This window comes from Pristiophorus japonicus, chromosome 19 (assembly GCF_044704955.1).
Source record: "Pristiophorus japonicus isolate sPriJap1 chromosome 19, sPriJap1.hap1, whole genome shotgun sequence".
NCBI classification, from domain to species: domain Eukaryota; kingdom Metazoa; phylum Chordata; class Chondrichthyes; family Pristiophoridae; genus Pristiophorus; species Pristiophorus japonicus.
In genome coordinates, this window is record NC_091995.1 from 3401818 (window position 1) to 3417014 (window position 15197).

The window sequence follows — 15197 nt, forward strand, 5'->3', positions numbered from 1 at the left end:
GAATATTGTCTGAATGGTGACAGATTAGTAAAAGGGGAGGTGCAACGAGACCTGGGTGTCATGGTACATCAGTCATTGAATGTTGGCATGCAGGTACAGCAGGCAGTTAAGAAAGCAAATGGCATGTTGGCCTTCACAGCGAGAGGATTTGAGAATAGGAGCAGGGAGGTCTTACTGCAGTTGTACAGGACCTTGGTGAGACCAGACCTTGAATATTATGTCCAGTTTTGGTCTCCTAATCTGAGGAAGGACGTTCCTGCTATTGAGGGAGTGCAGCGAAGGTTCACCAGACTGATTCCTGGGATGACAGGACTGACATATGAAGAAAGATAGGACCGACTAGGCTTATATTCACTGGAATTGAGAAGAATGAGAGGGGATCTCATAGAAACATATAAAATTCTGACGGGACTGGACAGTTTAGATGCAGGAAACATGTTCCCAATGTTGGGGAAGTCCAGAACCAGGGATCACAGTCTAAGGATAAGGGGTGAGCCATTTAGGACCGAGATGAGGAGAAACTTCTTCACCCAGAGAGTTGTTAACCTGTGGAATTCTCTACCACAGAAAGTTGTTGAGGCCAGTTTGTTAGATATATTCAAAAGGGAGTTAGATATGGCCTTTACGGCTAAAGGGATCAAGGGGTATGGAGAGAAAGCAGGAATGGGGTACTGAAGTTGCATGATCAGCCATGATCATATTGAATGGTGGTGCAGGCTTGAAGGGCCGAATGGCCTATTCCTGCACCTATTTTCTATGTTTCTATGTTTCAATCAGTGCGCCACACAATTTCTTGCAACAGTAGAGGTTACTACACGAGATAAAAGTTCAGGGGTTGGGGGTAATATATTAGCATGGATAGAGGATTGGCTAACTAACAGAAAACAGAGAGTCGGGATAAATGGTTCATTCTTGGGTTGGCAATCAGTAACTAGTGGGGTGCCGCAGGGATCGGTCCTAAGGCCTAAACTATTTACAATCTATATTAACGACTTGGATGAAAGGACCGAGTGTAATGTAGCCAAGTTTGCTGCTGATACAAAGATGGGTGGGAAAACAATGTGTGAGGAGGACACAAAAAATCTGCAAAAGCGAAAAAGACAGGCTAAGTGAGTGGGCAAAAATTTGGCAGATGGAGTATAATGAGGGAAAATGTGAGGTTCTCCACTTTGGTAGAAATAATAGAAAAGCAAATTATAATTTAAATGGAGAGAGATTGCAAAGTGCTGCAATACAGCGGGACCTGGGGGTACTTGTGCATGAAACACAAAAGGTTAGTATGCAGGTACAGCAAGTGATCAGGAAGGCCAATGGTATCTTGGCCTTTATTGCAAAGGGGATGGAGTATAAAAGCACAGAAGTCTTGCTACAGTTATACAGGGTATTTGTGAGGCCACACCTGGAGTACTGCGTGTAGTTTTGTTCTCCTTATTTAAGGAAGGATACACTTGCATTGGAGGCTGTTCAGAGAAGGTTCACTCGGTTGATTCCGGAGATGAGGGGGTTGTCATATGAAGGAAGGTTGAGGAGGTTGGACGTACACACATTGGAGTTTAGAAGAATGAGAGGCAATCTTATCGAAACGTGTAAGATTCTGAGGGGGCTCGACAGGGTAGATGCAGAGAGGATGTTTCCACTGATGGGGGAGACTAGAACTATGGGGCATAATCTTAGAATAAGGGGCCGCCCATTTAAAACTAAGATGAGGAGGAATTTCTTCTCTCTGAGGGTTGTAAATCTGTGGAATTCGCTGCCTCAGAGAGCGGTGGAGGCTGGGTCATTGAATATATTTAAGGCGGCGGATTATTGAACGATAAGGGGTCAAGGGTTATGGGCAGCGGGCGGGGAAGTGGAGCTGGGTCCATGACCGGATCAGCCATGACCTTGTTGAATGGCGGAGCAGGCTTGAGGGGCCGAATGGCCGACTCCTGCTCCTATTTCTTACGTTTCTTTCTTTCCTCCTGCAACAGGGCGTTGCAACTTGCAGCGGATCAATTCTTTCAAAGAGGTGGGTGCTGACGGCCGCTCACTGTTTGCATGACGTGCAGTTGATGTCAGACTTCAGCACTATTAAAATTGAAGCAGGTAAGGGCCCCTTAGGAAGCTATCAATCCACTGGTCAGGTGGGCAGCACAGTGGCAAACGGAGTTCAATCCGGAGAAGTGTGAGGTAATGATTTGAGCAGGGGCTAACAAGGCGAGGGAATACACATTAAATGGTAGGACACTGAGAAGTGTAGAGGAACAGAGGGACCTGGGAGTGCAGGTCCACAGATCCCTGAAGGTAGCAGGCCAGGTGGATAAGGTGGCTAAGAAGGCATGTGGAATGCTTGCCTTTATTAGCCGAGGCATAGAAACATAGAAAGTAGGTGCAGGAGTAGGCCATTCGGCCCTTCGAGCCTGCATCACCATTCAATATGATCATGGCTGATCATGCAACCTCAGTACCCCATTCCTGCTTTCTCTCCATACCCCTTGATCCCTTTAGCTGTAAGGGCCACATCTAACTTCCTTTTGAATATATCTAACGAACTGGCCTCAACAACTTCCTGTGGTAGAGAATTCCACAGGTTAACAACTCTCTGAGTGATGAAGTTTCTCCTCATCTCGGTCCTAAATGGCTTACCCCTTATCCTTAGACTGTGACCCCTGGTTCTGGACTTGCCCAACATCAGGAACATTCTTCCTGCATCTAACCTGTCTAAACCCGTCAGAATTTTATATGTTTCTATGAGATCCCCTCTCATTCTTCTAAATTCCAGTGAATGTAAGCCGAGTCAATCCAGGGGGTGGCGGGCGGGGGGGGGGTTATGTTTGAACTGTATAAAACACTGGTTAGGCCACAGCTGGAGTACTGCGTGCAGTTCTGGTCACCGCATTACAGGAAAGATGTGATTGCACGAGAGAGGGTACAGAGGAGATTTACCAGGATGTTGCCAGGACTGGAGAATTTTAGCTATGAGGAAAGATTGGATAGGTTGGGGTTGTTTTCTTTGGAACAGAGGAGGCTGAGGGGAGACCTGATTGAGGTGTGTAAAATTATGAGGGGCCTGGATAGAGTGGACAGGAAGGACCTGTTTCCCTTGGCAGAGGTGTCAACAACCAGGGGGCATAGATTTAAAGTAACTGGGGAGAGGCTTAGAGGGGATTTGAGGGGAAATGTCTTCACCCAGAGGGTGGTGGGTGCAGTTCATGATGGGATCAGCCATGATCGTATTAAATGGCGGAGCAGGCTCGAGGGGCCGTACGGCCTACTCCTGCTCCTATTTCTTGCGTTCTGATGTAAGCCGCATTGCTTCCCGCACGACCTGGCTAACACGACACACAGCCCATTCGAATGTTTGTACACGCATGGTATCTGGAATGCAACGGTCGGTTTGAGCAAACTGCTCTGGACATTTGCAAATGACTTGCTTGGCCGCACAACTTAACCTGGATACGTTGGCGGTCGGACTAAACAGGGCGGCTCTTTCAAAGATTCGGCAATTAGGAAGGCAATTGGTGATGGCTTGGGAAGTGCCGATGTACAGAGGGACCTGGCTGTCCTTGTACACCAGTCATTGAAAGCAAACCTGCAGGTGTAGCAAGCAGTTAGGGGCAAATGGTACGTTGGCCTTCATTGCAAGAGGATTTGAGTACAGGAGCAAGGATGTCTTACTACAGTTATACAGGGCCTTGGTGAGACCGCACCTGGAGTATTGTGTGCAGTTCTGGTCTCCTTACCTCAGAAAGGATATACTTGCCACAGAGGGAGTGCAGCGAAGGTTCACCAGACTGATTCCTAGGATGGCAGGACTGTCGTATGAGGAGAGATTGGGTCGACTGGGCCTGTATTCACTAGAGTTTAGAAGAATGAGAGGGGATCTCATTGAAAGGTATAAAATTCTGACGGGGTTGGAGAGACTGGATGCGGGGAGGATGTTTCCCCCGGGGCTGGGAAGTCTAGAACAAGGGGTCACAGTCTCAGGATACGGGGCAGGAAATTTAGGACCGAGATGAGGAGAAATGATTTCACTCAGAGGGTGGTGAACCTGTGGAATTCTCTACCACAGAAGGCTGTGGAGGCCAAGTCACTGAATATATTTAAGAGGGAGATAGATCGATTTCTAGACACAAGAGGCATCAAGGGGTATGGGGAGAAAGCGGGAATATGGTGTTGAGATAGAGGATCAGCCCTGATCATATTGAATGGTGGTGCAGGCTCAAAGGGCCAAATGGCCGACCACTGCTCCTATTTTCTATGTTTTTATTTCTTTTCACCGTATTGGTGAACCAGACAGGTTTACACGGCAATCCTGTAGTTTCATGGTCACTATTACTGACAGCAGCCTATCACATGGCTCCGGTTGGGGTGGAGTGTAGAATGTTTCAGTATAAGGGGTGTCGCAGTTGTGTGAGGCGGACTGGTTGGGCTGGGTGCTCTTTGCCTTTCCGCCATTGTTCGATGGTTTATATGTAACCTTCAGGGCTGCTGACCGAGGGTCGTGTGGCTCTTTGTCGGCCGGCACGGACACGATGGGTTGAGATGGTCTCCTCCTGCGCTGTAAATCAGCGGCAGGTCGGGGCCATAAAAGGAGCAGCGGCCTTGGGCAACGTGGAGCTGTACCACTGCAAGGTACAGCGCGCATTGGTGCCGGGGGGGCGACGGCAGTGAACAGTGACATCACCAAGGTCCAGGTCGGTGATTGGAGCGCGGGCAGATACAGCAGGAGCGGCGAGGTCGGGGTGAAGGAGCGGCGAGAGTTTGCAGAGGGTTGTGATCGGGACCCGGGAGAGGCGACTGAGGGTACGGGGTCCAGAAGAGCCGAGGGCCCAGGGGCAGCACGGGCCCAGCCCACACTGCGATATGTGAGCGCACTGGGTCCGTGCAGCAGAGCAGGTCTCCAGCCGTCCTGGTTAACCCTTGCCACTGGATAAAGGCCGAGCTCTGTCAAGCCCGTGTGGTGGCTGATGTGCTACGGTCACCACACGTTAAAACAATCCAGGCTCAGGCATCTTCCACCCTTCAATTGGAGTTCAGGACTGGAATATCGGGCCCTCCATTGGAACATCTGTGAACCCATGTGGGAGCAAGTCCTCCTGGTTCCAGGGACCGCCCATGATGGTGAAATCTCTATGTTTCCATGTTTTTCAAATTCCAGACTGATTTGATTTGAATGTCGAGGGGAGGAAGTGGTGACACCCCCACTTGTTGGAGATGGTCATTGGTGAGGCCACACCTGGAGTACTGCGTGCAGTTTTGGTCTCCATATTTACGAAAGGATATACTTGCTTTTGAGGCAGTTCAGAGAAGGCTCACTCGGTTGATTCCGGGGATGAGGGGTTTGACTTATGAGGAAAGGTTGAGGAGGTTGGGCCTCTACTCATTGGAATTCAGAAGAATGAGAGGTGATTTTATCGAAAGCTATAAGATTATGAGGGGGCTTGCCAAGGTGGATGCAGAGAGGATGTCTCCACTGATGGGGGAGACTAGAACTAGGGGGCATGGTCTTAGAATAAGGGGCCGCCCATTTAAAACTGAGATGAGGAGGAATTGCTTCTCTCAGAGGGTTGTGGATCTGAGGAATTCGCTGCCTCAGAGAGCTGTGGAAGCCGGGACATTGAATAAATTTATGACAGAAATAGGCAGTTTCTTAAACGATAAGGGAATAAGGGGTTATGGAGAGCGTGCAGGGAAGTGGAGCTGAGTCCATGATCAGATCAGCCATGATCGTATTAAATGGTGGAGCAGGCTCGAGGGGCCGTATGGCCTACTCCTGCTCCTGTTTCTTATGTTCTTATAGTCATTGCCTTGCACTTGTCGAGTGGGGCACTGTCGTGGGGGGGGGCTTGCTTTTTGCTGAGAGTGGGGGTGTTCGTGTCTAGTCTCCGCTCAGGAGATTAAGAACAATGTAGGATGATGCAGGTACTGGGACGACTCAGCAAACCGCTGTGCCTAGTTGGCTCAGTGGAATTGGTGAAAGAGAAGATTGCACACGGGCTTGTTTGATGGTGTGAGGAGACATGGCTTTTTCTATTGTTTTCATCGCAGCGAGATGGTCCTCCAACTGGCCAGATGTTTGTTCCAGGAATGTTAGACTCACTTATCAAGAGGTCCCAGGTCAGATCCGGGCACAGAGCTAACAAGCCCACCCCAATCCAATCCCCCCTGCACCCCCCAACTCCCAACCCACTCTACTCTGCCCCAACACTATACTGGAGCGTTGACTGCAAGACTATGTTCGCTTACTGAGGGAGTGTCGGAGGGGCAGTACTGAGGGAGCGTCACACTGTCGGAGGGGCAGTACTGAGGGAGCGTCACACTGTCGGAGGGGCAGTACTGAGGGAGCGTCACACTGTCGGAGGGGCAGTACTGAGGGAGCGCCGCACTGTCGGAGGGGCAGTACTGAGGGAGTGCCGCACTGTCGGAGGGGCAGTACTGAGGGTGCGCCGCACTGTCGGAGGGGCAGTACTGAGGGAGCGCCTCACTGTCGGAGGGGCAGTACTGAGGGAGCACCGCACTGTCAGAGGGGCAGTACTGAGGGAGTGCCGCACTGTCGGAGGGGCAGTACTGAGGGAGCGCCGCACTGTCGGAGGGGCAGTACTGAGGGAGTGCCGCACTGTCGGAGGGGCAGTACTGAGGGAGTGCTGTGTAGTCTTTCGATCAAAACCGTCAATCACGGTCCTGCCTGCCCTTTTGGGTGGGACATATAGGAACCAACATCCGCTCTTTCGTCGTAGCTCCCAGGCAGCTGAAGGCACGGTGGCCAATAGTGGAGCAATTGAAAGTGGCGCGGTTTGTTGATCAAGAGCCTTCAATGTAATGAATGACTGCTCTTCCAATGTGATCCACTTGCACAGGTCGAGCCTCAGCTATCGAAACCTTCAACGTTATCAATGTGGAGCAGCATCCATTGTACAACATAACCAAGCAGGTGTCCAAGCACATAAAGCAGTTCTACGATTACGATGTGGCCTTGCTTGAGTTGGAGAAAGATTTGAAGTTTAAGGCTGCAATCAGGTAAATGCCGTCGCTCTTCGGGGTGAATGAACAAGATCGGGGAGAGAATTGTTCCCAGTGGGGGATCCTTCAGCCTGTCTCAGGGCATCCATCCAGAGACCCTTCCCCACAAGGCAGGGTCTCATTGGTTCTTGAACCAACGGGTGGAATGCACTGCTAAACAGAGTAATGCAGGGTAAAGACTGCACCTCGGGAGAGAGGGAGGGAGGGAGGGAGAGATGGAGGGAGAAAGGGATGGATGGATGGAGAGATAGATAGATAGCAAGAGAGATAGATAAGTTAATATAGATATTCATTAATATAGTTATTCACATCGCTACTGAATTGTGTTCATTTGTTTGTTTCTGCTGATGTTAATAATCCTTCAACTGGGCTGGAGTTTAATATTTTGATCCTTCAAATAACACTGTCGAGATTTGATGTCTCCAAGATTACCATAGGCAGTCCCTCGGAATCGAGGAAAACTTGTTTCCACTCTAAAAATTAGTTCTTAGGTGGCTGAACAGCCCAATACGGGAATTACAGTCTCTGTCACAGGTGGGACAGACAGCGGTTGAGGGAAGGGGTGGGTGGGACTGGTTTGCCGCACGCTCCTTCCGCTGCCTGCGCTTGGTTTCTGCATGCTCTCCGTGACGAGACTCGAGGTGCTCAGCGCCCTCCCAGATACACTTCCTCCACTTAGGGCGGACTGGTCTTTGGCCAGGGACTCCCAGGTGTCGGTGGGGATGTTGCACTTTATCAGGGCGGCTTTGAGGGTGTCCCTTGTAACGTTTCCTCTGCCCACCTTTGGCTCGTTTGCTGTGAAGGAGTTCCGAGTAGGGCGCTTGCTTTGGGAGTCTCGTGTCGGGCATACGGACAATGTGACCTGCCCAGCGGAGCTGGTCGAGTGTGGTCAGTGCTTCGATGCTGGGGATGTTGGGCCTGGTCGAGGACGCTAACGTTGGTGCGTCTGTCCTCCCAGGGGATTTGCAGGATCTTGCGGAGACAGCGTTGGTGGTATTTCTCCAGAATAATTGATGTCCTGTTACTGACTGCTCCATTTTTGATCGGGACGGAGGACCGGTGAGAGATCGGCACCCAGCATCATTGTGATCAGGAAGGCAAATGGAATCTTGGCCTTTATTGCAAAGGGGATGGAGTATAAAAGCAGGGAAGTCTTGCTACAGTTATACAGGGTATTGGTGAGGCCACACCTGGAATACTGCGTGCAGTTTTGATCATCTTATTTAAGGAAGGATATTCTTGCATTGGAGGCAGTTCAAAGAAGGTTCACTCGGTTGATTCCTGAGATGAAGGGGTTGTCTTATGAAGAAAGGTTGGGCCTGTACTCATTGGAGTTCAGAAGACTGAGAGATGACCTTATGGAGTTCGCTACACCAGAGAAATAGGGGGGCACAGTTTCAGAATAAGGGGCCGCCCATTTAGAACTGAGATGAGGAGAAATTTCTTTTCTCAGAGGGTTGTAAATCTGTGGAATTCTCTGCCCCAGAGAGCTGTGGAAGCCGGGACATTGAATAAATTTAAGGTGGAGATAGACAGATTTTTGAGCGACAAGGGAGTGAAGGGTTATGGGGAGCGGGCAGGGAAGTGGAGCTGAGCCCATGATCGGATCAGCCATGATCGTATTAAATGGTGGAGCAGGCTCGAGGGGCCGTATGGCCGACTTCTGCTCCTATTTCTTATGTTCTAAGACTTCCATTACACTCTCTGCGAGTATATTCCATGTGTTGGTCAGTCTTTGTATGAAGCAGTGACTGATATCAGGCCTCGCTTGGTCCTTCATACAAAGAGTGACCAACACATGGAATATTGCTTCCTCAGTTACCTTTCCCATTCCCGAACATCAGAACACAAGAATTGGGAGCAGGAGTCGGCCATTTGGCCCCTCGAGCCTGCTCCGCCATTTAATACGATCATGGCTGCTCTTGTACCTCAACTCCACGTTCCTGCACTATCCCCATATCCCTTGATTCCCTTAATATCCAAAAATCTATCGATCTCTGTCTTGAATATACTCAATGACTGAGCCTCCACAGCCCTCAGGGCTAGAGAATTCCAGAGATTCATCGAATGGCGATTCAGGATTAGTGTCAATGGGGACTGGGTGTGATTCAGGATTAGTGTCAGTGGGGACTGGGTGTCATTCAGGATTAGTTTGTATCATAGAAACCATAGAAACTAGGAGCAGTAGTCGGCCATTCGGCCCTTCGAGCCTGCACCGCCATTCAATATGATCATGGCTGATCCTCTATCTCAACACCATATTCCCGCTTTCTCCCCATACCCCTTGATGCCTTTTGTGTCCAGAAATCTATCTATCTCCCTCTTAAATATATTCATTGACTTGGCCTCCACAGCCTTCTGTGGTAGAGAATTCCACAGGTTCACCACCCTCGGAGTGAGAACATTTCTCCTCATCTCGGTCCTAAATTTCCTACCCCGTATCCTGAGACTGTGACCCCTTGTTCTAGACTTCCCAGCCCCGGGGGAAACATCCTCCCCGCATCCAGTCTGTCCAACCCCGTCAGAATTTTATACCTTTCAATGAGATCCCCTCTCATTCTTCTAAACTCTAGTGAATACAGGCCCAGTCGACCCAATCTCTCCTCATACCACAGTCCTGCCATCCCAGGAATCAGTCTGGTGAACTTTCGCTGCACTCCCTCTGTGGCAAGTATATCCTTTCTTAGGTAAGGAGACCAAAACTGCACACAATACTCCAGGTGTGGTCTCACCAAGGTCCTGTATAACTGTAGTGAGACATCCTTGCTCCTGTACTCAAATCCTCTTGCGATGAACCCGACTTGAATAAGGTGTGGTTATAAAAGTGCCGTATGTAAGGTTGTGGGTTGGTGTACAAAACAACAACAACCTGTACTTATCTAGCGCCTTTAATGTAGTGAAACGTCCCGAGGCGCTTCACAGGAGGATTATACGATAAAAATTTGACACGAGCGACGTAGGAAGAAATTACGGCAAAAGCTCGGTCAAAGAGGGAGGTTTTAAGGAGCGGGTTGAAGGAGGAAAGTGAGGTGGAGAGGTTTAGGGAGGGAGTTCCAGAGCTTGGAGCCCAGGCAGCTGAAGGCACGGCCACCGATGGTGGAGCGATTATAATCAGGGATGGTCAGGAGGGCAGAATTAGAGGAGCGCAGACATCTCGGGGGGGGGGGTTGTGGGGACTGGAGGAGATTACAGAGATAGGGAGGGGCGAGGGCCATGGAGGGATTTGTAAACAAGGGGAAGAATTTTCAAATTGAGGCGTTGATTAACCGGGAGCCAATGTAGGTCGGCGAGCACAGGGGGTGATGGGTGAGTGGGACTTGGTGCGGGTTAGGACACCTGTTTTGGATCACCTCTGGTTTACTTGGGCCAGCCAGGAGTGCGTTGGAATAGACAAGTCTAGAGGTAACAACGGCATGGATGAGGGCTCCGGCAGTGGATGAGCTGAGGCAGGGGCGGAGACGAGCGATGTTACAGAGGTGGAAATAGGCGGTTTTATGCATATGTGGTCGAAAGCTCATTTCAGGGTCAAATATGACCCAAGGTTGCGAGCTGTCTGGTTCAGCCTTAGGCAGATGCCAAGGAGAGGGATGGTGTCGGTGGCTATGGAATGCAGTTTGTGGCAGGGACCAAAGACAATGACTTCGGTGTGAGGAGCAGATTAAGCACAAAGGGCAAAGAGTAATAGGAAAGAGGGATTGGGAAATTGCAGAGGTGAAAGTGTATCATGAATTTGACTGGCAACGAATGACGGGTAAAATGTGAGGAGAAAATTGTTACAGGAAGGGTCACGTTGTCCGCATGCCCCGACACGAGACTCCCAAAGCAAGCGCTCTACTCGGAACTCCTTCACGGCAAACGAGCCAAAGGTGGGCAGAGGAAACGTTACAAAGGACACCCTCAAAGCCTCCCTGATAAAGTGCAACATCCCCACTGACACCTGGGAGTCCCTGGCCAAAGACCGCCCTAAGTGGAGGAAGTGCATCCGGGAGGGCGCTGAGCACCTCGAGTCTCGTCGCCGAGAGCATGCAGAAATCAAGCGCAGGCAGCGGAAGGAGCGTGCGGCAAACCAGCCCCACCCTCCCCTTCCCTCAACCACTGTCTGTCCCACCTGTGACAGGGACTGTGGCTCTCGTATTGGACTGTTCAGCCACCTAAGGATTCATTTTTCGAGTGGAAGCAAGTCTTCCTCGATTCCGAGGGACTGCCTATGATGATGGTTTGTGGGAGCTTGCTGTGCACAAATTGGCTGCCGCGATACCCACTTTACAAATGTGAATGCACTTTCTTTCTGTGTCTGTCTGTACAATGATTTATTTCTGTCCGTAGACCCATTTGCTTGCCGTGTACAAGGGAAACGACACGAGCCTTACGCGAACCACACCCAGCAACAAAATGCCTCAAACACGGTGAGTACCTGTGCTCGACTATCACACGGCAGGCAGCTTTGGCACGACAGTGCGAATATCAGCGTGACTGAGTCAGCACTCGTTCACGATTGAGACAGAGCACTTCAGTTAACATCGTACCCTCACGCGGAGCAGGGGAGCCCGTGTTAAGTTCACGTAATTGCGCTACTTCACACGTTAATTCACTTACTCGCACTGTAACCGAATCGCACTGTGACCGACTCGCACTGTGACTGTGACCGACTCGCACTGTGACTGTGACCGACTCGCACTGTGACTGTGACCGACCCGCACTGTGACTGTGACCGACCCGCACTGTGACCGACTCGCACTGTGACTGTGACCGACTCGCACTGTGACCGACTCGCACTGTGACTGTGACCGACTCGCACTGTGACTGTGACCGACCCGCACTGTGACTGTGACCGACTCGCACTGTGACCGACTCGCACTGTGACTGTGACCGACCCGCACTGTGACCGACCCGCACTGTGACTGTGACCGACTCGCACTGTGACCGACTCGCACTGTGACTGTGACCGACTCGCACTGTGACTGTGACCGACCCGCACTGTGACTGTGACCGACCCGCACTGTGACTGTGACCGACTCGCACTGTGACTGTGACCGACCCGCACTGTGACTGTGACCGACCCGCACTGTGACTGTGACCGACCCGCACTGTGACTGTGACCGACTCGCACTGTGACCGACTCGCACTGTGACTGTGACCGACCCGCACTGTGACTGACCGACCCGCACTGTGACTGTGACCGACCCGCACTGTGACTGTGACCGACCCGCACTGTGACTGTGACCGACCCGCACTGTGACTGTGACCGACCCGCACTGTGACTGTGACCGACCCGCACTGTGACTGTGACCGACTCGCACTGTGACCGTGACCGACCCGCACTGTGACTGTGACCGACCCGCACTGTGACTGTGACCGACCCGCACTGTGACTGTGACCGACCCGCACTGTGACTGTGACCGACCCGCACTGTGACTGACCGACCCGCACTGTGACTGACCGACCCGCACTGTGACTGTGACCGACTCGCACTGTGACTGTGACCGACCCGCACTGTGACCGACTCGCACTGTGACCGACCCGCGCTGTGACTGTGACCGACTCGCACTGTGACCGACCCGCGCTGTGACTGTGACCGACCCGCACTGTGACCGACCCGCGCTGTGACTGTGACCGACCCGCACTGTGACTGTGACCGACCCGCACTGTGACCGACTCGCACTGTGACTGTGACCGACTCGCACTGTGACTGTGACCGACTCGCACTGTGACCGACCCGCGCTGTGACTGTGACCGACTCGCACTGTGACTGTGACCGACTCGCACTGTGACTGTGACCGACCCGCACTGTGACTGTGACCGACCCGCACTGTGACTGTGACCGACTCGCACTGTGACCGACCCGCACTGTGACTGTGACCGACCCGCACTGTGACTGTGACCGACTCGCACTGTGACTGTGACCGAGTCGCACTGTGACCGACCCGCGCTGTGACTGTGACCGAGTCGCACTGTGACCGACCCGCACTGTGACTGTGACCGACCCGCACTGTGACCGACTCGCACTGTGACTGTGACCGACTCGCACTGTGACCGACTCGCACTGTGACTGTGACCGACTCGCACTGTGACTGTGACCGACCCGCACTGTGACTGTGACCGACTCGCACTGTGACCGACTCGCACTGTGACTGTGACCGACCCGCACTGTGACCGACCCGCACTGTGACTGTGACCGACTCGCACTGTGACCGACTCGCACTGTGACTGTGACCGACTCGCACTGTGACTGTGACCGACCCGCACTGTGACTGTGACCGACCCGCACTGTGACTGTGACCGACTCGCACTGTGACTGTGACCGACCCGCACTGTGACTGTGACCGACCCGCACTGTGACTGTGACCGACCCGCACTGTGACTGTGACCGACTCGCACTGTGACCGACTCGCACTGTGACTGTGACCGACCCGCACTGTGACTGACCGACCCGCACTGTGACTGTGACCGACCCGCACTGTGACTGTGACCGACCCGCACTGTGACTGTGACCGACCCGCACTGTGACTGTGACCGACCCGCACTGTGACTGTGACCGACCCGCACTGTGACTGTGACCGACTCGCACTGTGACCGTGACCGACCCGCACTGTGACTGTGACCGACCCGCACTGTGACTGTGACCGACCCGCACTGTGACTGTGACCGACCCGCACTGTGACTGTGACCGACCCGCACTGTGACTGACCGACCCGCACTGTGACTGACCGACCCGCACTGTGACTGTGACCGACTCGCACTGTGACTGTGACCGACCCGCACTGTGACCGACTCGCACTGTGACCGACCCGCGCTGTGACTGTGACCGACTCGCACTGTGACCGACCCGCGCTGTGACTGTGACCGACCCGCACTGTGACCGACCCGCGCTGTGACTGTGACCGACCCGCACTGTGACTGTGACCGACCCGCACTGTGACCGACTCGCACTGTGACTGTGACCGACTCGCACTGTGACTGTGACCGACTCGCACTGTGACCGACCCGCGCTGTGACTGTGACCGACTCGCACTGTGACTGTGACCGACTCGCACTGTGACTGTGACCGACCCGCACTGTGACTGTGACCGACCCGCACTGTGACTGTGACCGACTCGCACTGTGACCGACCCGCACTGTGACTGTGACCGACCCGCACTGTGACTGTGACCGACTCGCACTGTGACTGTGACCGACTCGCACTGTGACCGACCCGCGCTGTGACCGACTCGCACTGTGACCGACTCGCACTGTGACTGTGACCGACCCGCACTGTGACCGACCCGCGCTGTGACCGACTCGCACTGTGACTGTGACCGAGTCGCACTGTGACCGACCCGCGCTGTGACTGTGACCGAGTCGCACTGTGACCGACCCGCGCTGTGACTGTGACCGACCCGCACTGTGACCGACCCGCGCTGTGACTGTGACCGACTCGCACTGTGACCGACCCGCGCTGTGACTGTGACCGACCCGCGCTGTGACCGACTCGCACTGTGACTGTGACCGACCCGCACTGTGACCGACCCGCGCTGTGACCGACTCGCACTGTGACTGTGACCGAGTCGCACTGTGACTGTGACCGACTCGCACTGTGACTGTGACCGACCCGCGCTGTGACCGACTCGCACTGTGACTGTGACCGACTCGCACTGTGACTGTGACCGACCCGCGCTGTGACTGTGACCGACCCGCACTGTGACCGACCCGCGCTGTGACCGACTCGCACTGTGACTGTGACCGAGTCGCACTGTGACTGTGACCGACTCGCACTGTGACTGTGACCGACCCGCGCTGTGACCGACTCGCACTGTGACTGTGACCGACTCGCACTGTGACTGTGACCGACCCGCGCTGTGACTGTGACCGACCCGCACTGTGACCGACCCGCGCTGTGACCGACTCGCACTGTGACTGTGACCGAGTCGCACTGTGACTGTGACCGACTCGCACTGTGACTGTGACCGACTCGCACTGTGACCGACCCGCGCTGTGACCGAGTCGCACTGTGACTGTGACCGACCCGCGCTGTGACCGACCCGCGCTGTGACCGACCCGCGCTGTGACCGACCCGCGCTGTGACCGAGTCGCACTGTGACCGAGTCGCACTAACTCACACTGTACATCACACTGTAACTTGCACTGTAACTCACACTGTAACTGACTCACGCTAACTCACACTGTAACTCTCACTAACGCGCACTGTAATTTGCACA

At 53.2% G+C, this 15197-nt stretch overlaps 1 protein-coding gene across 2 annotated transcripts in view; it reads left to right on the top strand.

Moving 5' to 3' along the window:
• Nucleotides 1-15197, top strand: part of LOC139230333 (complement factor B-like) — a 102372-nt gene that overhangs the window by 62436 nt on the left and 24739 nt on the right. For both annotated transcript variants that reach the window (XM_070862163.1, XM_070862164.1), the window contains exons 11-13: nucleotides 1971-2085; nucleotides 6840-6999; nucleotides 11329-11408. In XM_070862163.1, coding sequence (XP_070718264.1) covers nucleotides 1971-2085; nucleotides 6840-6999; nucleotides 11329-11408 — 355 coding nt within the window. The remainder of the gene's footprint in view (nucleotides 1-1970; nucleotides 2086-6839; nucleotides 7000-11328; nucleotides 11409-15197) is intronic.